The 25,470-nt window shown below is 32.2% G+C and overlaps 1 protein-coding gene across 1 annotated transcript; it reads right to left on the bottom strand.

The window, feature by feature from the left end:
• LOC143045229 (transketolase-like protein 2) lies at positions 1-25,000 on the bottom strand. The gene is made up of 12 exons (XM_076217589.1): positions 24,797-25,000; positions 14,445-14,562; positions 12,261-12,374; positions 11,865-11,962; positions 11,202-11,393; positions 6,771-6,898; positions 5,989-6,185; positions 5,236-5,349; positions 4,409-4,616; positions 3,852-4,066; positions 2,761-2,977; positions 1-552 (listed from the first exon to the last, which is right to left on the bottom strand). The coding sequence occupies exons 1-12, from the start codon at positions 24,901-24,903 to the stop codon at positions 380-382; spliced, it is 1,881 nt and encodes a 626-aa protein (XP_076073704.1). The 5' UTR covers positions 24,904-25,000; the 3' UTR covers positions 1-379.
• Between the last annotated feature and the right edge of the window lie 470 nt (positions 25,001-25,470).

Raw genomic sequence — 25,470 nt, forward strand, 5'->3', positions numbered from 1 at the left:
ACATCAAAAGAGGGTAAATATTGTGTATTTAAAGAAGCTAGCAAAAAATAGGCAGTTTAATAGCTTATAATTTTACAATTGCAATTAGAGAATACAAATTTTTATCTTGTTACAATATTACTACAACTCTATAGTCTCCTGATTATGTTTAACTCATTTACTACAATACTAAATTACTTTTTCATGATAAAAATTCAAAAATTCAAAATATAAATTATTCAAAAACAGAAATATCAAATTTTACTCCCTGTATTTTTTTTTAACCAATAATAATTATCTAAATCTCTATTAGAATTCATCAAAAACATAAATGTCTTAAAAAATGTGATGACACAATTAGAAATGTAAGGTCACTAAAAACATGTTAAACAACCAAGATCTATGCAGATAAAATCTGATTGACAGCTTTAACAATACAGTTAGCACTGATTCCAAAACGCTCAATTAACTCTGCTGACTTGCCACTACGGGGAATATCCTGTACAGCTAACTTTTTGACAGTGATGTCACGACATTCACTGACAGCTGAGCATACTGCTTCACCAAGACCACCTATAAAGTAAACAACAATATTATTATTTATATAAAAAAGATGCATCTAAAACTTTTATTTTGATTATAGCATCTACCTACAGATCGAATGCAACAAACATGCTTCATTTTAGTAAATTCTTATGCTACGTCTAAGTTAATTCTTATGCTACGTCTAAGTTAATTTTATGCTACGTCTTAGTAAATTCTTATGCTACGTCTTCGTAAATTCTTATGCTACGTCTTAGTAAATTCTTATGCTACATCTTAGTAAATTCATATGCTACGTCTTAGTAAATTCTTATGCTACATCTTCGTAAATTCTTTTATGTCAAATCCAAGTCATGCACAGTAGCTTTAGAAAGATATTGTGGTGGAATTTATTGGTTTTGGAAAATGTGTTGTACAGAAAATAATCTTTATCTCCTTAACTTAAGTATTGTAAGCATCAATACAAGCTTTCGAATTTGCTCCCTCAAGTCAATGACCAAATGAAGGAACAAACAAAACTAGATATCATTGAGATGGGAGCCATCTCTGTGGGCCATGCTGTGAATAATGTGTGGTCAAAATTTGTTATCTTTACTATAGGAAATGAGATTGTCTATTGAAACCAAAGTTTTTGACATTGAACTTTGACCTAGGAAATTGTACATACATGTACATTATAACACACCCTCTGGTGTTACTTAATATACATGTCAAGTATGAACTTTGAAATCATAATGGTTCTCAGGATATAGAGCAGACACGATCTTAACCATAAGACATGGGGTTTTCTACTGAAAAAAAAAAGATCTGACCTTGACCTTTGACTAGGAAGTTGTACATACTTTATGACACACCCTCTGGTGATGGTTATTATACGTGTCAAGTATAAACTTTGAAATCATAAGGGTTCTCTAGATTTGGATCAGACACAACTTGTTATGAAGGGACAGACTGATCACTGTGTGTAGGGTGACCCGCCGTTCAGCTAATTAAAATGTCATTTCTTCAGATGGCATCTCTTGATCTTGAAGAAGTAGAGGTGTCAAGTAAATTATAACAAAACAGAAGTATGAAAATAAATGTTTGGTGCTTATACTTCTCATCTACACTGTACTTGTATGTAGCAAGACCTGTCACACCATAATTACTTTATATAGCATGTTGTGTGTGTCAACTGTTACCATGACAACAGAGACATTTACTGTCTGATTCCCTCCAGGATTGGAATCAGTCAACTGGCAGTTTGTAAGAATGTATTTATGCTCATGATATGAAAAAGCAGACCTTTTTGAATTGGGGAAACTTTTATTCTAATTCTCCTCTACAATTTTTGTCAAAACTAGATAGCATTCAGATGGGAACTCTCTCTGTGGGCTCTGCTGTGAATAATATGTAGTAAAAAATGTATCTTTACAATAGAACATGGGGTAGTCATTTGAAATCAAAGTTTTTTACCATGACCTTTGACCTAGTAAGTTGTATATAAATTATGACACACCCTTTGTTGTTGGTTTATATACTTGTTGAGTATAAACTTTGAAATCCTAACAGTTCTCAAGATATAGAGTGGACACGATCTTTACCATAGGACATGGGGTTGTCAACTGAAACCAAAGTTTTTGACCTTGAACAATGACCTAGAAGGTTGTTCATAAATTATAACACACCGTCTGGTGTTGGTTAATATACATGTCAAGTATAAACTTTAAAATCGTTACATTTCTCAAGGTATAGAGCAGACACAATCTTTACCATAGAACATGAGGTTGTCAACTGAAACAAGTTTTTGACCTTGACCTTTGACCTAGGAAGTTTTACATACATTATGACACACCCTCTGGTGTTGGTAAATATACTTGTCAAGTATTAACTTTGAAATCTTAATGGTTCTCTAGATATAAAGTGGACACAATTTGGTATGGACAGACTGACTGATCACTGTGTGCCAATCAACCTAATTATTTGTGAATGATCAGTTTTAATAATTTAAGGCTCACATCCATTTTTCAAGTGTTTAGAACAAACAAACAAAAAACAAATCTGAGTAACAGGCTCATGTATCTAAAAGAATACCCAACTGAATTTCTCCATCCAAGCCTTTAAGACATTTGTATTTTGTAGAACACTAGAATTAGTGATTCACATATACCCACAAAATAAAAAATAATAGCAATGAATCCAAATTACACAGTACATCATTTACTCAAAAAACATTACCAATACTAAGTTATATCTTACCAAATGGATAATGATCCTCTACAGTGATGATCTTTCCACCTGTTGCTCTAGCACACTTGATAATAAGTTCAGCATCTATAGGTTTCACTGTAAATGGATCAACGACTCTGATGTTAATACCATCAATAGCCAGCTTATCTGCAGCTTTCAGGGCCTCTTCCAATGTAACACAACAACCAATCACAGTTACTGCATCATTGGCACTCTCTCGTACTATCTGATAACAATAAATTTCAATATAGTTTAGATACAAAATGAGACTATATACAACTGTATCATCAAAAGAGTCCATGTTTTTACATGTACCTGGTCATCATATTTCCTATTATCCTGATTTAGAGTAATTTCTCGCAATTTGATTGGCTGATATTGTCCTAATAACAGAATAAATTTCAGTACAATTTTTTATCACGTCAATTGGAATTATCTCCCTTATTTATTACGTCAATTGAAATTATCTCCCTTATACCATTGACCTAATAAAAAAAATGAGTTGCTTTAATCATAATATTTTTTTTATTTTTCATAGTTTTAGATTAAATATCTAAAATATATTTGTTGATGTTATTCTAAAATTTAATTTCAATATAATAATATGTAATATAACAAAATCAGGATAAATTCGTTACACAGTGTTCAATTGTCCTAATACGAAATTTATCGGGTCAATAAAATTCATATCGGGTTTGGCTTCGCCTCACCCGATATGAATTTTATTGACCCGATAAATTCTCGTATTAGGACAATTGCACACTGTGTAACTAATAATATTGCTCAAATTCAAACCTCACAATAACAAAAAATAATCTGCAAGACATAAAGCAACCACTGTCAGCCTTTTAGAGAATATAGTTCATTTTGTACATAAAATATCAATAGCATGTATTTTGGTACCACTATTTTCATTATAATTTAATTTATTTTGAAGTTTAATTTGTCAGACAAAAACTCATTTGAAAACCCACACATAATTCACATAACCTGATAAATGTACATACAGGCAAACAGTTCTTTTTAATAATAACATATGTTTACCCAAAGTGATCACACCATCATAAGTCCATTGAAGTTGTTAGAAGTATACTACTCACCTTTCCTTTGCCTACAGCAAATGGTTCTTCATTATCATACAAAACTGCAGAGTTTGGTCTACTAGTTCTGATAAATGTAACACCTTTTGTGTTGGCAGCCAGTTCTACAGCCCTCTCACAGGACACAGCATCACTAGGATAGAATACTGTGGAGCCTGGGATACTTCTAAACATGGATATGTCTTCTAATGCCATCTGAGATGGACCATCTTCACCTGGAACCAGTCAAATTACAAATGTATGTTGATGTGGTTTAAAGCTTATATCACTTATACACAATATCAAAAGTGTTACAAAGGCTTCTAAATTTATTTTGACAAATGTTGTAACAATCTGCAAATTTCCTTTTTTCCCCCTCAAGAATCTGTTAAGATCACAGATGTGGTTTCTCTTGGACATAAACTGATAAAAGTACATTACAAAGTGATTTTGCTAGTTATAATAACATGATTATCTATGTTAACTTCTAATTAAATATAGGATGAGTTCCTTAAAATCGTTTCAGACAAAAATCAAGGTGTTTTTATTTTAATGTTATCATTTTAAATTAATCTTACCAATAGAGACACCAGCATGTGATCCTACAAAATTGACATTGGTTTGAGATATGGCTCCCATTCTGATTTGATCAAACCCTCTACTCAAGAAACAGGCAAATGTGCTGACAAAAACAACAGCTCTGTCACGACAGGCAACTCCTATACCAGTTCCTATTAGATTTTGTTCAGCGATAAAACATTCAATAAATCGATCTGGGAATGCTTCCTGTTATAGAAAAAAATAAAATAAAATATAAAGTGTTTTCTCTAACATCAAATAATTACCACCCACCATGCCTTAATTTATTCCTATCAAATAGGGGCAGTTTCATTTAAACATATAAGATACTGTGGGTTTCAAAGTTAAGGATACTCACGGCCAAAATTAATACATTTAGTATAGCCAGAACTTCAACATATAAGATAGTCCCAATTTATTCATATAAGATACCCTGGACTTTCAACATGTATGATACAGATGATCTAAACAAACATATAATTTCTAGAGCTTAAACTGAGTCGATACCTAAGATTTTAAAAGCATTCAAAAAATAAAGGTATGGCACCCATGGAACTGGAGATAAATTACTTAGAATTCATTAATATTCGTTGGATACTAATTTTCGAGAATTTCATTGGAACAGGGAAACCACGAATTTAAATGTTTAATGAATTACAAATTTCCTAAAGGAATGTATGCAGACTTTGCCAAAATCATGAAATAAAATATCAATGAATATGCAAGATTACCTCAATCCACGAAAATTGATACCAACGAAAATAAATGAATCCACAGTAAAAGAATCAATTGAAGATTGGAGTTTGTATTGACGTTATAAATTTACCTTGAATTTGATGGAGAAAGTTGAGTTCTTGACATCCCCATCCATTGCCACTACACGGTCATTATTTTTTCCTATTTTGACTAAAGCTGTGCCATAGGCTGCTCTGGTGGCTACCTAAAATAAACCAGATAAAATTGTCAATTAATTCACCCTTTTTCATTGGATATTTGAATAAAGGAAAAAGGTTAATTTATATAGACAAAAAATTTATTGTATACATGTACCAAGTTTCCGTGTTAGTTAATATTCAAACGGTGTCATGCAAATTATTGTGCTGAAAATTTTTCACACAACATTAGTAACCTTAAAATGCTAAGTAAATGGTATATGTGTTATGAAGCAACTCTATAAAATTTCCTTCCAATTATATTTGAAATTGCACAAAATTTGGGGTAAACAAATTTGCATTGTTTAAAAGTGTAAAAGTCCTGGTTTTAAAAAAGGAAATGCTTAAAAACAATCTAATCAAATAAGGGACAAGTTTATGACCTAAAATAATTTAGGCAATTTTCAACAATCGAAATCATCCCCTGTGGTAGAAATGGGAAATTCCTTTGTTTTGCCATTTGACTGAAAACAAATCTAACAAAAGAATGAAATATGTTTTGCACATAACACATGGTTTCAACAGATTCTGTATGTTCTACACAAAACTCATTACAACTGCTAATGCACATAACCTTTTGTAAGGATGAGACAAACACATAATACAAAAACAATAGTGAAAGTGAGAAAAGTAACAAGCAAACTTACTGTTTGACCTTTCTTGTAATTTGGAGGTTCAGATAAAGCCACATTTTTAATACTGACTGCTGGGGCATCATCTACAATAGCAGCAGGTTTTAGTCCATGAGGTCCTTGGTTGGACATGTTATCTTTAATAGCTTTAAGGGCATTAGCTGACTCTTTACCTAGAGCCTTTCCATGCCAATTCATCTGATCTTCAATACCTGAAAAATTAAATTTAGTCATTTGAACATGTTTTACACATAAGATTTTTAGCTAACCTTATTTTTTTAAATTAAATAATTAACAGATATATTTAAGGGCTATAACCCCTGTAAGGAGTCTTCTGACAATTTTGGTCAAACAGGTAGAAGGGTAGAGCTTGATATTTCTAACATTTAGTATCAACAGATATTATATAACAACTAACAAAATGACAAACTGACAAACTGAACAAGGTATCAGTCATAGAGAACTCACATTTCCTGGAGGGGAGTTTAATGCCCCTTTCAACTACTAACTTTGAACTATCTTAGTGGACTAAAACTAACTATCTCCCCTTCCAGAGAAAAAAATATCCCAAAATAAACAAGTATTTTTGAAAAAGCTTCAAACAGTATCCTGATGATCATAAATCAGTACTAATTGTAGTAATTGAGATAAAATAATTGTTGTAATTTATCTTTAATACTATCTATATGTAATTGGCACTTAAGCACAAAGTCCTATTTTTAACATCTTGGCACTAAGCAGCCTCTAACTTGATTTATTCTCCTTTTTTAATATTTTCAATATAATGTCAAACTTACCTGGAATACCTTTGCCTTTAAATGTTTTAGCCACAAGACAGGTAGGACGACCAGTTACTGTAGAAGCATCATAGAAAGCTTTACACAGAGACTCAACATCATGTCCATCAACAATATAAGTGTTGAATCTGATCAAATCAAAAACATTTCAATATCATTATCTCCGTCAACAATATAGGTGTTAAATCCAATCAAATCAAAAACATTTCAATATCATTATCTCCGTCAACAACATAGGTGTTAAATCCGATCAAATCAAAAACATTTCAATATCATTATCAACTGGTTATACTATAAATTACAAGATGATTATGTTTTTCCATATATTTGTATCAATAAAGTGACTAAACAATTAATCAAAAACTGTCTCTTTGAACAGCTGCCTGAAAAAAAATTGAGTTAGTAATTGTAACCAGGTGCTCCACAGGGTGCAGCTTTATACGACCGCAGAAGTCGAACCCTGAACATTTAGGGCAAGTATGGACATCAACATTCATGCTTGAATTTGGATTGCGATAAAATTTTTGACATAATATGAGTTTCTGACACAAAACAAATGTCAAGATCTTACAAATCTATTGCGCAGTATTGTACACTTAAAGATTTCTTCTTTTAACTTGTCAAAAATTTGGAATTTGAGAAAAATTGAAAACAACTACCACCCCCCTTTTTTGCAATTAGTCCAAAACCTGACATTTCTTTATACATATTATACAAGTAGTGTAAAGGAGGTAAATCTGAACATACCCAACATTGTATGTTAAATGTTTTAGAATTACCTCCCTTACCCTGCTTTTAAAATGTCTCAATTGTCCATTGACCAGAAATACCCAGTTTTCCCTCTTTTTTGCCTGAAACATTTTGAGCCATAATCCCCCGAAGTCGATACTAACCATCCATTCATGGTATGGAAACTTGTGGTTTAATTTCAGAGAGATTCGTAACTTAAACATAAGTTATTGTTTGAAAACTACAAAAATGATTATTTTGGGCCCCCTTTTTGGCCCCTAATTCCAAAACTATTGGGACAATAACCCCCAAAATCAATCCCAACCTTCCTAGAAAAATGCTTGTTTTGGCCCCTTTTTGGCCCTTAATTCCTAGACTATTTGCCCAATAACCCCTTTAAAACAAATCCCTTCTACTTATGGTAATAAACATTGTGGTACAATTTCAGAACAATTGAAATACATTTTTACTAATACACAACTTTTTATCCTGAAACTAGATAAATGCTGTTTTTGGCCCCTTTCTGTCCCTAATTCCTAATCCTTTAGGATCATAACCCCTAAAATCAATCCCAACCTTCCTTTAGTGGTATTGAACCTTCTTGTAAACACAAGTTATTGTCTGTAAACTAGAAAAAATGCTTCTTTTTGGCCCTTTTTTGGCCCCTTATTCCTACATATTCAGGAAAATTAACCCCAAACTGAATCCCAGCCTTCCCTATGGTAGCACTCCACAGTTAGAAAATAAAATTAAAAATGAGCCACAAAATGTTTTATCATCTCCTATTCCTGGATTTCTAATACATTAATCTAACTGTTTGTCTTGTACTTGTGCATATGTATGTAATCAGTATATTCCATAGATTTGATTTTCAAAAGTTAAAAGAGTGAAAATTAATTCCTTTTATGTGTATCCATGGCAACATTCTGCATTTATTTACCATAAAATATTGCAAAAAGGGGGGTGGACATGTCACATATCCCCTCAAAATTTGGATCAAACTAGAATTTCAATGCCTTTGAGTGATACCTTTTTAGAAACTGTTTTCATAAATCTTCCTAATGATCAAATAAAAAATGGGTGTCTTTCGCCTCATTTTTTCGTAAAATCCAATCACAAACTTCGTGCGATAAAAAGTTGGAAAAAAACATTACAATAATTGCCGGACCAATGTATGGTAGGGACATGCAAATACGGACTGTCATACAGAAAACAGCCTATATTACATACATTACATAATTTTGATGTTCATATAAACCCAATACAAAGGCTATTTTAATACTCAGCTATCCAAAAATGAATTTTATTGCACACTAGCTCTCATATTTGAAAAATCCACAGGGGCCAAAATGCGAAACTACACACCTAACTGTGGAGTGCTACCTTAAGGTGAAATTTTTCCACTTCTGCCTTAATTTTTATTATATTTTCTGTGTTCTACTAGCTGTTACGATGAAAATAATACCTTAGTTTTTAAAATTGGTTCAGTAATAAAGATTTTATGAAGGTTAGCAGTTGATGTTGAAACGCGACAAAAAGTGATTTAAAAATAAATGCTGGATCATAGTGAAAAACTTCAAGTCTGTCTCATTTTTGGGTAAATTTCTAAAACTTTTCCTATTATCTTAATTTAAAATCATAAAATTACCTTAAAAGAGGACAAATTGTACAATTTTTAGGTATTTGAAAGCACTTATAGGTCAATTTTGCTGTAAATAGCATACCTAACCTTGGTTTAGAAGCTCTCAAGCAGGGTATAAATTTCTAGCAGTACTGACATCATTAAATTTAATTAATGCCAAATTATAATATAAAATCCTGCTAAAAATGTTTATTTGACTTATTTGCATTCAAAAATATAAAGCGATACATTTTTAGGATATCATATAAAGCGCAAAATTTGGTTACAATGGTGAAGCTAATGGAGTACAAATTTAAGACCGCAACATGTCTAAGTGTCAAAATGTGTATATTTGGTTGCTAAGGACAGTAAACAATAAAATAAACATAAATTGCATTCCTAGTAGATTTTTTACCTTCAGAACTAAAACAAGAACATAAAAGACTAAAGATTTGTGGTCAATTTTATCTTAAAAAGTGCATTTCTGTGCTTTCTGATGTGCCATAAGGTAGCACTCCACAGTTAGAAAATAAAATTAAAAATGAGCCACAAAATGTTTTATCATCTCCTATTCCTGGATTTCTAATACATTAATCTAACTGTTTGTCTTGTACATGTGCATATGTATGTAATCAGTATATTCCATAGATTTGATTTTCAAAAGTTAAAAGAGTGAAAATTAATTCCTTTTATGTGTATCCATGGCAACATTCTGCATTTATTTACCATAAAATATTGCAAAAAGGGGGGTGGACATGTCACATATCCCCTCAAAATTTGGATCAAACTAGAATTTCAATGCCTTTGAGTGATACCTTTTTAGAAACTGTTTTCATAAATCTTCCTAATGATCAAATAAAAAATGGGTGTCTTTCGCCTCATTTTTTCGTAAAATCCAATCACAAACTTCGTGCGATAAAAAGTTGGAAAAAAACATTACAATAATTGCCGGACCAATGTATGGTAGGGACATGCAAATACGGACTGTCATACAGAAAACAGCCTATATTACATACATTACATAATTTTGATGTTCATATAAACCCAATACAAAGGCTATTTTAATACTCAGCTATCCAAAAATGAATTTTATTGCACACTAGCTCTCATATTTGAAAAATCCACAGGGGCCAAAATGCGAAACTACACACCTAACTGTGGAGTGCTACCTATGTTATATGGAAACTTGTGGTACAATGTCAGAGCGATCCATACAGTTACACACAAGTTATCGTCTTGTAACTAGAAAAATGCTTGTTTTGGACCCTTTTTGGGCCTTAATTCCTAGACTATTTGCCCAATAACCCTTAAAATGAATCCCAACCTTCTACTTATGATAATAAACATTGTTGTACAATTTCAGAACAATTGACATACTAATACACAACTTTTGTCCTGATCCTAGATAAATGCTGTTTTTGACCCCTTTAGGCCCCTTATTCCTAAACCTTTAGGACCATAACCCCCAAAATCAATCCCAAGCTTCCTTTTGTGGTTATAAACATTGTGTTAAAATTTTATTGATTTCTTTTAAGGTAGTTCGCTTCTCAGTTTTAAAGTAATTAACTTTTCAAAACACTAGTTTATATTGATAGGGGATTAATAAAGGAATCCAAAGAGCAAAAAAAATATATAGGTCACTGTGCTTGTGTTCGAAATATAAGCCATTGAAATTTTGGCGGGAAAATATTCTCTCTTGACTTTCCATAGCTTTATCATTGACAAGTTTAAGGTGTCAAAAACTATTAAAAAGTAATTAAAATTTTATAAGACTTTTACAGATGACTTATCATTATACATGTAAAAGATTTACAAAAAGAAAAATGGGGGTCACAGGGCAAATTTTTTCAATGCATTCAAGTGGATAAAACCAGAGGGTTCCGAAAATCTGACAAAAAACCCAAAACATGACAAGCCAGCTTCCTCAACTTGTTCAAAAGTTATTATCAGGAAACAATCCGTCTTCAGTTGATGCTGATGACGTGATACCAATATATACAACCAAATTTTTTTTAATTTTTGCAGTCGTATAAAAAAGTTATTTAAATGAAATAGTTCCCAAACAAGCTGAAATAATTTACCCAAAAGCTTCAGCTCTTGCTTTGTAGGTTGTAACTTCATGCTGAAGGCTTGTTGGATCACTCTGACCAAGTCGATTGACATCAAAGATAGCCACAAGATTGTCCAGTTTGTAATAACTAGCAAATGCCATGGCTTCCCACACAGATCCTTCAGCACTCTCTCCATCTCCCATCAAACAAAACACACGGTAACTGAAAACAACAGTAATTAAAGCATTACATATTTTAGCAAACGATAAAAATATTTGATTGAGCAAAAATTGTTACAATGCAAGATCAAAACAGTCAAAATAAAACCTAGGAATTTAAAAGTATTCCATACATAATAGTGAGGGTCAAATAAGGACCAATCAAGTAGATAGTATGCTGCATTAAGTATCCCATACTATTTGTTTTGTTAGAAACATGTAATGTTGATGAAGGTCATAGAAAAAAACAAAAAACTAAAATATATAAAGAGCCATTTTACAATTTTTCATATAAATATGAACTCTAGATATAACCCCAGTCTTTTTTTCTATCTGTTGGTTTACCATGCACCCATTATATAAAGCATTCTCTCTTATTCTTTTTGGTAAAATCATCAAAGTAGAATTCGAAAATATTAATGACCTGCTTTAACTTTTCATTTGTTAACGTTTAAAATATACTGGCTATGTGTACCTTGCTTTGTCTATATACTTTCCCATGTAAGCCATACCAACAGCACAACTTAATCCCTGACCCAGTGATCCAGTGGCTACATCAACAAAGTTCAACCTCTGAAATCATTTGAACAGCAACATTAATTTTACACAAATTAAAGTAATTTAATTATTAATGTGATTTGCTTGGATATTTTACAATTTATTCTTTTGCAAACATATGACCCTTACAAAACTTTTCGGCTGTCATACATTCATGCATTATCCACAACAGTGCATATAGTTGCTTGTGCAATACTTAATACCATTTAATCAAATTCAACAAAAGCAATAATTTTCAAACATGAGATGATATGACCCTTACAAAAACTTTTCGGCTGTCATACATTCCTCCACAATAACTATATAAACTTACAGGTGTTGGATGTCCCTCAAGATCATTGTCTAATTTACGTAAGTTCAGAAGCTCTGCTGTTGGGAATAGTCCTGCCTCAGCCCAAGCTGCATACAGGATTGGAGCTGCATGACCCTATAAAAATTACATAAACTTACACAATAATTTTAGAACATAGGAATTGTAAGTTGCACTGTGTTAATACAGCTGTTTCATAAACCACACCTCTTTTGGGGGAGATATATAATATTCATAGATATTTTAGTTTTGTGTACATACTGGTTCCCAGATCAGTGGCGGATCCAGAACTTTTCCTAAGGGGGGGCCTGCTGACTGATCTAAGGAAGGGCCCGCTCCAGTCATGCTTCAATGATTCCCTATATAATCAACCAAATTTTTCCCACGAAAGGGCCCCCCCCCCCCCCCCCCTGGATCGGCCTATGCAGATATGATCTCTATGTTTCATCTTATAGACAAATAACTTGGGAATGTTACCAGTATAAATGCACAAAGTATGTGGTGGAATTGAATTCACAGTATGACATTAATGTGAAGGGAAAGGTGGTGCAGAATTTGAGTATAAGTTTAAACTCTTAAAACAAGTTTGAGGCATATAAATGTACAGCTCTATGATTTGTTTGACCTTTGAATAACAAGAGTGCACACGCTGAAATGTCTCACCTTCTATACTAATCATTGATATTATGTTGATAGTCCTAAGTATAAAGCTAAGCTTTATTACAACTGTCACATAAACTTAACATTAACCAAGATAACTAAACAAAGACCAATGAACCTTGAAAAAGAGGTCCAGGTCAGATGAACCATGCCAGGCAGACAGGTACAGCTAACAATGCTTCTATACAACATATATAGTTGACACATTACTTATAGTTTAAGAAAAATAGACCAAAACACAAAAACTTGACACTGTGCAATGAACCGTGAAAATGAGGTCACGGTTAAATAAAACCTGCTCGACTGACATAAAGATCATAAAATATTTCCATACACCAAATATAGTTGACCTATGGCATATAGCATTAGATAAAAAGACCAAAACTCAAAACCTTAACTTTGACCACTGAACCATGAAAATGAGGTCAAGGTCACATGACATCTGCCTGCTAGACATGTACACTTAACAATCATTCCATACAACAAATATAGTAGACCTATTGCATATGGTATGAGAAAAACAGACCAAAACACAAAAATTTAACTATAACCACTGAACCATGAAAATGAGGTCAAGGTCAGATGACACCTGCCAGTTGGACATGTACACCTTACAGTCCTTCCATACACCGAATATACTAGCCCTATTGCTTATAGTATCTGAGATATGGACTTGACCACCAAAACTTAACCTTGTTAACTGATCCATGAAATGAGGTCGAGGTCAAGTGAAAACTGTCTGACAGACACGAGGACCTTGCAAGGTACACACATATCAAATATAGTTATCCTATTACTTATAATAAGAGAGAATTCAACATTACAAAAAATTTTAACTTTTTTTTCAAGTGGTCACTGAACCATGAAAATGAGGTCAAGGACATTGGACATGTGACTGACGGAAACTTCGTAACATGAAGCATCTATATACAAAGTATGAAGCATCCAGGTCTTCCACCTTCTAAAATATAAAGCTTTTAAGAAGTGAGCTAACGCCGCCGCCGCCGGCGGATCACTATCCCTATGTCGAGCTTTCTGCAACAAAAGTTGCAAGCTCGACAAAAAAGTACATGTAGTGCATATCAACTTTCCGTTCTAGGATATAATTTTAAATGAAACTTCATAGTAAAAGTTGGCAGTTTAAGCTGTAAAGGGTGTTCCTGTCTGTATTTACAGAAATGCAACCTTTAACATAACTGAACAATCATACCTCCACCTAACATATTTCTCCAGAATGACAGGTGAACCATGAAATTTCACATGTATTTTTTTTCCATCCAGTAAATTTCTTTCCCACGAAAGTAAAATAATCCACAGCTGTTCAAGATATATATGAACTTGATCAACAATGGCATTTTCTTATCATGTAATTTATTTTTATGAAACAATATTTAATAGAGAACTTGTTTTTTTTTTTATATTTAAGATTATAGAGTCATATTTACTTTAAAAGAAATCAGATCTATTTAAATACATTTTATATTTGTTATTTTATAAGGTACTAACATGCAATGTTATAACACTAACCTTTGACAAAATAAACCTGTCATTAGAAGCACCTCGTGGTTCAGCAATGGTGTATCTCATAGTATTGAAAAACAATACAGACATTATCTCTGCCATAGAACAACATGATGTTGGATGTCTAAAATAAATAAAATTATGAAGTTATGAAACATGTCCTTACATCTGACATTCTAATGTGCTATGTTGCTTCTTGCATAGGTAAATGACAAAAGACAAAGGTCATATGAAGTTCTTAACTTCTTAGGGATCACCACTGAATAAACAATGAGTTTACAGTGACTTGACTGTTAGTGTTGCTATTCAGAAAATGCAACTCATTCAAAATTTTGACCAAATTGCAATTTGTTTTATTAAACCAAATTGTTCAACTGGTCTAAATATTGAACAAATTGTTCAGCCAAAATGTGAAATAGCAAGGTGATAAAATAAAACATACTTACAATCCTATAAGACTTTAACTCCACTTTAATGATGTTGTGACAAAATGAGTTTATCAGTTTGTATAGGCATATTATAGTCATTTCCATGGTGAAGGAACTGTCATTATTTTGAATTGCTATAAAAATGTCCAAGCTAAGCTTACCTATAGTTTTTCTTTCTAAAAGTATTCTATATGCTTTGATTACCATAATCATATTTGAATATTTATAAGCTTTATAATAAAAATAAGAATAAGAAGATTTGGTATGATAATCAGATTATGAGACAACTTTTCTCCTTAGAACAAAGAACCAGGATGTATTAAAAACAACTTGATGTAAACTATCACATGTATAGTTTGAAAATCACAAAAATAAACTACTGCTATTGTATTTTCAACAATTAATAATTTCAAATATAAGGCTTCGTGGTAAAAATGTCCTACAGGTAAATATAAAAGATCGAGATTGTTTCTAAACCAATTAATTAGGAACAAAGAACATTTAACCTTTTAATTCTTAACTAGTCTCAGGTAAAAAAAAAAGAAAAAAAAAGAAGAAAAATAGCGAAGATGCCATATTACAGGTATAAAGTTTTCTTTGATTTTCCATCAAAGGGGTATACATCTATTCATGCAGGTTCTACTATCAATTTTATTAACGCTGAGTCATGCACAATGTTATGACACAAGCAGGAAAATTCCTCTTATAAAGACATCCTTTAACTTATAGATTTACGGCCAAATCCTGTTAGCCTATTTGTTTGTAAAATCAACGAAACTATTGTTTCTCTCCTTACTTAAAAACATTAAATGTGGTTTTTAAATTGAACAACAGCAAAATATTAATCGATCACAGTTAAATTTTTGTTTCATATCAACTTTTTCTTCCTTTTTGTCAATAGATAAAAAAAAAATACAATCTCCTAATATTTTCCTTGCATGTTAATATTAACAGCATACATGTAGGTCTTTTTTCTAGTTCAAAATACAACAAAAAATATTTATGATAAAGAAATAAAAAATCTAAATAGCATTTTTTTAATTACATTTTATGGCTTCCCTATCATGTTTACCTATTGCTATAACTATAAAGGAAGTAAAAGTCATTTTTTTATCAATAGAAATAAAAACTTGAACAAAATTGAGACTTGTATTACCTAGGTGAAATCATGTTTTTGATCTATTCTGAGTTTAATATAAACATAATTAATTTCACCTTAAAAGGGGTTATGACAAAACATGTTCATAATTATCTTTTACAAATACCATTATGGTTTAAATACATATATATATACACTGCATTTTACAGTTAACATAAAAATTCATGGAAATTCTGTCAAAAAAGTGTTTGATCAGGAACAGTATTTAATTTAAACCTCCCTCCTTTTGTATTAAAGATCATGAAACAAAATTAAAAAGTGAGCTATCTAAATTTAAGTTCATGTTAGTCACGCTTCTTGGGTATATTTTCAAATTTAAAAAAAATCTTTAATTTATAAACCCAAGTTTTTGACCTGTTAAAAATTTTAAATTGTCGAATAGTGAAAACCATTTTTCAAAATTGAAAATAAATACACAAATGATGCTTGATTTTACCATTGGCAATCTTGATCATTGAGGCAATTGATTGAAAATTGTATTTGAATGCAGGCAAACGTCTTACTGACTTCCATTTTAAGTGAAAATTGTATTTGAATGCAGGCAAACGTCTTACTGACTTCCATTTTAAGTTTGTTTTTTGTTGTTTTTTTTTTTTTTTTAAGGTTTCATATTTTATTGAAATCTGTACATTTGTAAGTTGAATACATCGAATACCGGTATCTTATCCCGGCCTCGTTAACATTAGTAAATAACATATATATGCAGATATTAGTATTTGTTAGTAATTTACACATTATAATGACATAATAAAACTAGAGGGTCCAAGGACCCTGTGTCGCTCACCTGATATTTTTATTTACAATTGTTGCATGATAAATGCAACTGTTGTACTGTTGTTTAGTTTCAGAGATATAATACTAAAGAGTGCATTTGAAACCTATGTTTTATTTCAGCCATGTGGGCAGGCAGGGTCATCATACACAGTGGTCCCTGGATATCCTAGTGGTGATTTAAACCAAGTTTGTTTAAATCCGACAGTTGTTCAGGGGAGAATTTTTGTAAAATTTATCTAACAAGAAATGCAAAGTAATGAGAAAGTTGTGAAGTAGTTTTGTTGTTGCGCAACCCCCCCCCCCCCCCCCCCCCCCCCCCCCGCCTTTGCCAAAAAAAACAAAAAGGTAATAAAAAATTATCATATATGGGCAATCTATCCTATAAATGATTTCTGCAAAATTCAGTTGATTGTGCAACGGTTGTATAGCCAGCTGAGGTCGTTAAAAACTCTCTTTCTTTTGTTGTTGCAGATAGATCTTGACCTGATAAACAATTTTACCACATGTCAGATTTGCTCTAAATGCTTTGGTTTTTGAGTGATAAGCCAAAACTGCATTTTACCCCTATGTTCTATTTTTAGCTATGGCGGCCATCTTGGTTGGTTGGCCGGGTCACCGGACACAATTTTTAAACTAGATACCCTAATAATGATTTTGGCCATGTTTGGTTAAATCTGGTCCAGTAGTTTCAGAGGAGAAGATTTTTGTAAAAGATAACTAAGATCTACGAAAAATGGTTAAAAATTGACTATAAAGGGCAATAACTCCTAAAGGGGTCAACAGACCATTTTGGTCATGTTGACTTATTTGTAGATCATACTTAACTGAACATTTTTGCTGTTTACAGTTTATCTCTATCTATAATAATATTCAAGATAATAACCAAAAACAGCAAAATTTCCTTAAAATTACCAATTCAGGGGCAGCAACCTATCAACAAGTTGTCCGATACATCTCAAAATTTCAGGGCAGATAGATCTTGACCTGATACACAATTTTACTTCATGTCAGATTTGCTCTATATGCTTCGGTTTTTGATGATAAGCCAAAAACTGCATTTTACCCCTATGTTCTATTTTTAGCCATGGCGGCCATCTTGGTTGGTTGGCCGGATCACCGGACACAACTTTTAAACTAGATACCCGAATGATGATTGTGGCCAAGTTTGCTTTAATTTGGCCAAGTAGTTTCAGAGGAGAAGATTTTTGTAAAAGATAATTAAGATTTACGAAAAATGGTTAAAAATTGACTATAAAGGGCAATAACTTCTAAAGGGGTCAACAGACCATTTTGGTCATGTTGACTTATTTGTAGATCTTACTTTGCTGAACATTTTTGCTGTTTACAGTTTATCTATATCTATAATAATATTCAAGATAATAACCAAAAACAGCAAAATTTTCTCAAAATTACCAATTCAGGGGCAGCAACCTATAAACGGGTTGTTCGATTCATCTGAAAATTTCAGGGCAGATAGATCTTGACCTGATAAACAATTTTACCCCATGTCAGATTTGCTCTAAATGCTTTGGTTTTTGAGTTATAAGCCAAAAACTGCATTTTACCCCTATGTTCTATTTTTAGCCATGGCAGCCATCTTGGTTGGTTGGCCGTGTCACCGGACACAATTTTTAAACTAGATACCCTAATAATGATTTTGGCCATGTTTGGTTAAATTTGGCCCAGCAGTTTCAGAGGAGAAGATTTTTGTAAAAGTTAACGACGACGGACGACGACGACGGACGCCGTACGCCAAGTGATGAGAAAAGCTCACTTGGCCCTTCGGGCCAGGTGAGCTAATAAAAATATATACCATAACAGAAATAACAATTTGAATGTTCCTTAACAATCTAAATAGCTTAAAATTTACTATACTTTAAATAACAAAACATACAGGATATATATATATAAAAATATGTTTGAAGTAGAAAAAGAAAGAATAAATACACAAAATCATAGTGAATTCTGCATTATCTAAGACCAGATATTGGAGAGAACTGGTAATTAGAGAGAAAAAAATATAAAAAATAAAAAAAAGTTTTGCCTAGATGAATTTTGATTTAAAACATCCTATCCTATTTCTGTCAAATTTAAACATAAAGGTTTGCTTCTATGTTTGTACATTTATTTATTAGTGAAAGTATTCCACATTTCATCGAAAAGTTCCAGTTTCTTGTTTCTTACAGCAATGTGTTTCTCAATACAGTAAAGATCCTGTATTTTCTTTTGCACTCCAAATAATGTAAGTCTTCTCTTAAAATATTTACAACTAAAAATATAATGTCTGATATGCAGAAAAATCAGGTTGGTCACATTTCTACTAAATGCTTTTGAGATATCTCCAAAAATACAATTTTGAATAGTAAACGGAATACTTACACCATTTGAAAGAAACCAATGTTTAGTTTCATTTAAAAATATTTGTACAATCTCACAATTCCAAAACAAGTGTTCAATTGTTTCATCTTCTTTTTGACAAAATGTACAATTTGGGTTATCCATTATTTTTATTTTTATTTTATACAATAATTTGTTTGTTCCTAAAATACGCTGATTGATTCTATACTGTAAAAGAGGGACGAAAGATACCAAAGGGACAGTCAAACTCATAACCATTGCAATTTGGTATTATTTGTAACTACAAAAGGTAGTCTAAAAATTTCTTTCCATTCCCCTTTTTCACAATTTATAATTTCATCCCATTTTCTTTGCCCATTTGATAATATATTATTCTTGATAAGTATTGAATACATATCTTTTGTTCCCCTTGAGCTTCTCAACAAAATTTTCAAAAGGATGGAATAAATGGAATCAATAACTTATAATCATCAACAGCATAGTTTTTTGCTGCTTTTTTAACAGCAGAAATAATACTGTTATATTTCATAGCATTTTCTTCAATATCAAAATTTTCCTTTAACTGGGCAATGGAGAGAAATTTTCCATTTTCAGACATAATGTCATTTATGGAACAAATACCTTTGTTAAACCATTCTACATAAAAAGCTGGTTTATTACCAATTTTTATACATCTATTGAACCACAATGAACTTGACAAAAAATAATCCCATGTATGGGTTTCTTCTTTAGTAATAATCATATCCCATGCATCAATAACATCCTTCCAAAATTTGTTTTTTACATTATTTTTAATTTGGGATAAATATCTGTTTCCACTTTTGAATAGTCTATCTCTATTTACTGTTGACAAAAATACATTTTTCCATTTACATTCTGAACGAAAAAGTTTTCTAACCCATGTTGACTTCAAAGCTATGATAAATAGGTTAAGATTAATCATTTTTAAACCTCCCTCACAATAATTTTTTTGTAATATTTCTTTCTTTATCCTGTGCACAGGTGAATCCCAAATAAAGGTGTAGCAAATTTCATTAATCTTTTTTATAATCGCATCCCTAGGATTTGGTAATGAGATAATTAAATGATTTAAGACAGGTAGAATTAAAGTTTTTACCACAGTTATTTTACCAATAACAGTAAGATTTCTCCTAGACCAAGATTTAATTAATTTCTTTATGACCAGAAGTCTCTGTTCATAATTTATATCAACAATTTTATCTAAATCTACATCAAAATGAATTCCCAGTAAAGTAAAATCTGTTTAACCCCAGGATAACTTTCTTTCAGGACATAAGACATCATTACTATATTTTTTGTTCCCAATCCAAACTACTTGTGTTTTTGTGAAATTGATATTAAGCCCAGAAAGTTTAGCATACCAATCTAATTCAATTAATGCTGCATTAAGAGACTGTTCACTTCCGTCTAAAATTAATGATGTATCATCGGCAAACTGTGATAACTTATGTTCTACTCTCATCACATTTATTCCACAAATTTTTTTATTTCCCCGAATTCTGATTGCTAAAATTTCTGCACACAGTATAAATAGATAAGGTGATAAAGGATCACCTTGACGGCAACCACGTCCTACCTTAAAAAAATCTGAAAGGTTACCTCCTTGATTAACAGCAGATGAAATATTTTTGTAGAACACTTTAACCCATTTTAAGTTTACTTTCAGTCAGACAAAATGGTCCAGTCGGTTATAAAAAGCCATCGTTTTTGAAAAAAATCTATGAAACAAAAAACTCCATGAGACAAAAGGTTAATAAAACTATGTTTTTATTTTATGCTCTTCAAAAAAAATTTTGTTTAAGCATTTGAGCAGGCAATTTCCCTCTTTTGAAATGGTGACATTCTGCAGGGTTCTTAATGAAAACCCTGTTAAACTAAAGTTACATGTATTGTCCAGAAACTAAATGTCTTCGGACGACAACAACAACGATGACTTGATAGCATTTTCAATCTAAAAATTCTTTTGAGGTCATATAAAAAGTGAAAAATCTCCTAAATATTACCAATTTAGTGGCAGCAACTCAACAATGGGTTATTGATTCATCTGAAAATTTCAGGACTGATACATGTACATGAAGATCTTGACCTATTGAACAAACTTACTCCTTTTCAGAATTTAACCCCTAGGTTCTATTTTTAGCCATGGCAGCCATTTTTGTTGACTGATGAAAACTTCAGAAAAAAAAGTTATAAACAAGATACTCTAAGGAACATTCAATTAAAATGTTGAAGGTATTTTGCCCAGTAGTTTCAGAGAAGATTTCTTTAATAGTAAAGGACAATGAAGATAGACACCAAGTGATGGCATAGGCTCACATGTTACCCGAATTGCTGAAGTGAGCTATTTAGCCTAAGAAAAAACATACCAGAATGCTTTTAAAAAAAGAAATTCCCAACAAAAATTGTAGATGGACATCTGTTCCATTACTAAAGTAGGGGGAGCTAAAACATTTTTGTTGGACATGATCACAGGATTGCCAGTTAGGAGAATGAACTAGAAGCTCTAACATGTCTAAAGAGCCTGTGTCACTCACCTTGGTCTATGTGCATATTCAACAAAGGACACTCTGCAACATTGAAGATTAGAATAGAATTTGTGACAAAAATCATTTAGTCTGTTTAGTTTTTGCTTAAAAAAACAAAGGGGAAAATATCCTTATTTAAAGGGGCACTTACAACGAGAAAAATAGAAAATCTAAATAGGATTTATTTAGTTCAATCATTAATGAAAGTGAAATAATGGAATAATGATTTGCTTTTAGCAGCAAGTATAGTTCAATTTATAAGCTAAGAAACATTGAAGATTAGTTATTCACCTGCAAGTAACCCAAATAATTCAGTCGTTATATTCCGCTGATCTACAAAGGCTACATTAACGCCTGAACGTCTTCCTGGATAAGGACTATCAACAGGAAAAATTCACACCGCTATGCAATATGGGAAGTTGGCAGCTAAAGAAGGAGGAGATTCGGATTTTAATTGGTTTTAAATGATGTAAACTGATGTTAATTGATGTTAATTAATTTTTATCGGATTTGTGTTAATTGAACACACGTGTTTGGTAAGACAATTACAAGACAGTTGCGCAGACTCATTATCCTGATGACCGCCGATTGGCTCTCTCACAAAGAGCAGGCGACGCGGTCAATGATTATAAGGAGTTCAAGCCCACGTTTGGGAGAAAATCGGACACGGAAAGGGCTTGAATTATTCGAGTTTACTTGCAAGTGAATAATTAGACCTCATTGAATTTGTAGCCTCACCGGACACAATTACAAATGATTTTTGAACTGTGATTAATATTTTTTTTATGTAGACTACTTTTCTAGAATTGTTTATACCATAGAATTTAAGATGTATGAGGGCTTTCCATTTTGCATCATATCCCACATAAATTTTTATTCACGTTAGGATACTATAGTAAGATTTGCGTGACCCTGTTTTACAGGTCAAGAGAGCCACATATGGACGCAATTCCGAACAGCACTATATTGATATATCTTGCAGAAGAAATCAATGACAACAGTCTAGATTCAGAGATGCAAACAGTTTTTTTTTTCCTGTCAGACAATGGGGCCTACAGGGTACCAAGTTTTGCCAGACCCATCAAATTTCTGCCAGACCCATATTTTCACTCAAAAATCAAATGAAATTATGCTATTGAACAAACGTTAATTTTGATTTTGTTGATATTATTATTATTTTAAAATAACCTGTGATTCATAACAATTGTAGTTTATTGAATAATACATTACATAATATTGATCTGATTAAAAGTTATTCTTCACAAGAGTACTTGGAAACAAGATAGTCATTGGTAGTTTCATTCTGTTCAAATTCAAAATCTGACTCATAGTCGTACAAAGACCGCTTTACAGCTTTATGAACTTGAATAGGTGACTGGTTTGGTCTTTTACCGGGTTTCGACCCACTTACAAATTTTATCGGCCATGACATATTTGATAATTTCCTGAACTTATCAACTATGCTTAATAGACCTCCTTCCTAGAGAGCGAATTTCTAAAACAAAAAACATGACGGAAATACGGAGAATTGTTCGGGGCGAGATGGACAAGGTACGAAAGACTATTACTGGGCGGAAATACTGGTTCCCGGAGTTAGAAAATGCGGGGGAACAGGACATTTACTTTTATTAAAGATGATCGCAATTTTATAAACAAAATACTCTGCTGGGGCCGACGGGGATTTCAGTTTTGGCGTACCCAAGCGGACTTAAATATTGCCGGCCATCAGGTCCTGCACAGCTACGAGTTTTGCCGGACCTGCATAAATTCTGCCCCTTAGGTCCGACGGGTCCGACGATTAGTTGCATCTCTGCTAGATTGATAAAGCATACATTAATCTTTATCTCAAACACATTTTCATAGGAAAATAAGATGCACAATTTTGTTTTTTACTTCAATTACTTCAGCAGTGGTTGCAGACGAAATGTCGGTTATGTGTAATGGAAAGATTTTTGATTTTTTTTTTTTATGTAAGTTCTTCCTTTAAAGGAGCACTAAATTCAAGTTTATCCATTTCGGTGGTGTACTTATCCATGTTATCATTCATCTATGAATTTTTTATATAGGTCAACATTTCTTTCGGAGTTTTCTACACTTTTCAATAAAATTAACATATTTTCTTTTGACCATAAATATGGTCACACGAGTCTAAAAAACGTCAATTGTGGGGTTATTAGGGTAAGATAAAAGGCATCACGCATATGAACAGAATCAGGAGATATTTTTCTTTCTATATATTAACAATAGAAGGCAATATGCACTCACCTTCATTTTTTTTATATATAACTTGCAGGCCAGATTGCCGTTCTTATAATATTTTCAGAATGATTTTGTCATCATCATCAACATTCACCATGTGCAAATAAATTGTGTTATCATGAAAACAAGGGAATTTTAATAGGGTTTTTATTTATAAAAACCATTAGTGATAAATATAAATACATTGTAAATATGATCTCAGACGGCAAACATTGGAAATCATTCGTAATTGTGTCCAGTCGTAATTGCGTCCTGTGGGGCTATTTATGTGAACTTCAATTTAATCCCTTAGACTTGAATTTTTCCCTTATGTTCTATTTGTAGCCATATCTGCCATCTTTGTTAGCAGACAGGGTCATCTGACACATTTATAAACTAGATACCTCATGGATGATGGTTAAATTTGGCCAATTAGTTTCAGATATTTTATATAAAAGTTAACAATGATTGATAAAGGAAGTGATGAGAAAAGCCGAGTTGGCAAGGTGAGCTAAAAACGGTTACAAGTTGATTAAAGTATGAATTGGCTTAGAGAATTGCAAATATTTTGGTTTTCTATCTTGGCATTTTCTATGCAGACTTTTAATTCAGAATTTCAGTGCCAGTTGTTAGTCTAACATCTGAATATATCAGAACTTTTGTCATTCGATATCACCAAAATTATCTAATTTTGATTAAAAGGAAGGCTAGGAATATGGTACATTTATTAAAGGTTGACATTTGGAATAAAGAGCAGACAATGACAAACTTTTGTAATGTCGATATGCGGCTGTGAACTAATTTTTCGGCCAGACGAAATTTACTAAAACTTTCAATTTATAAGGTTTATCTTACCCTGAGTTACTTGCGTCAGTTGATTCAATGCTATGAATCCTTAATTTATTTGCAACATCTTTCAATTTCTGGAGAGTTTCTCTGTTTATTTTGTGAAATTCACTCATTTTTCCTGGATGCTAACACAGTCCGTAGTCGTCAGATTTCCACGCTCAACTGTATGGCCTTGACCCAAAGCCGGTAAACTGGTTTTGTGCAACTTTGTGTACTGCTTAGGATGAACCAATTAAGGACAAGGAACCAATCAAGATGTATGTCTGGTTTCCAGTTCATTAATTTATCTTCTTCTTCTTCTTTTGGTTTCTAGCGATCCTTCAATTATTGAAGATTATTCGCCGGGCGTCGACTATAAAATTTATAATTTACACTAATTTAGCAACAAAAAATCAAAAATAACAAAATCAAAAAATCAACATAACGTATGTACATTTGAAAAAATAAATTGTGATAAAACTATATACATTTGATAACAGAATAGTTAGGGATAGAATATGGGGATTAGAGCAGATTCTGAGATCATACTCTTGAATCCCTCTACCGTACTGCATGATACTATTTGTTGTGGCAGATGATTCCAATTTATAACTGTTCGTGGATAAAATGAATATTTATAACTGTCTTTAGATGTTTGTATTTGCCTAAATGAATGTGGATTGCTATGTCTGGTTCTATTG

The sequence above is a fragment of the Mytilus galloprovincialis genome, chromosome 1 (genome assembly GCF_965363235.1).
Source record: "Mytilus galloprovincialis chromosome 1, xbMytGall1.hap1.1, whole genome shotgun sequence".
NCBI classification, from domain to species: domain Eukaryota; kingdom Metazoa; phylum Mollusca; class Bivalvia; order Mytilida; family Mytilidae; genus Mytilus; species Mytilus galloprovincialis.

What these genes read in the sequence shown, in the direction of transcription:
- LOC143045229 (XM_076217589.1), bottom strand. Translation starts at nt 24,903, where the DNA reads ATGAGTGAATTTCACAAAATAAACAGAGAAACTCTCCAGAAATTGAAA. An exon ending in TAAAGGCAAAGGTATTCCAG is followed by an intron (nt 6,186 to 6,770) that starts GTAAGTTTGACA and finishes TTAATTTTTCAG; the next exon opens with GTATTGAAGATCAGATGAAT. An exon ending in AGAGGATCATTATCCATTTG is followed by an intron (nt 553 to 2,760) that starts GTAAGATATAAC and finishes TTTACTTTATAG; the next exon opens with GTGGTCTTGGTGAAGCAGTA.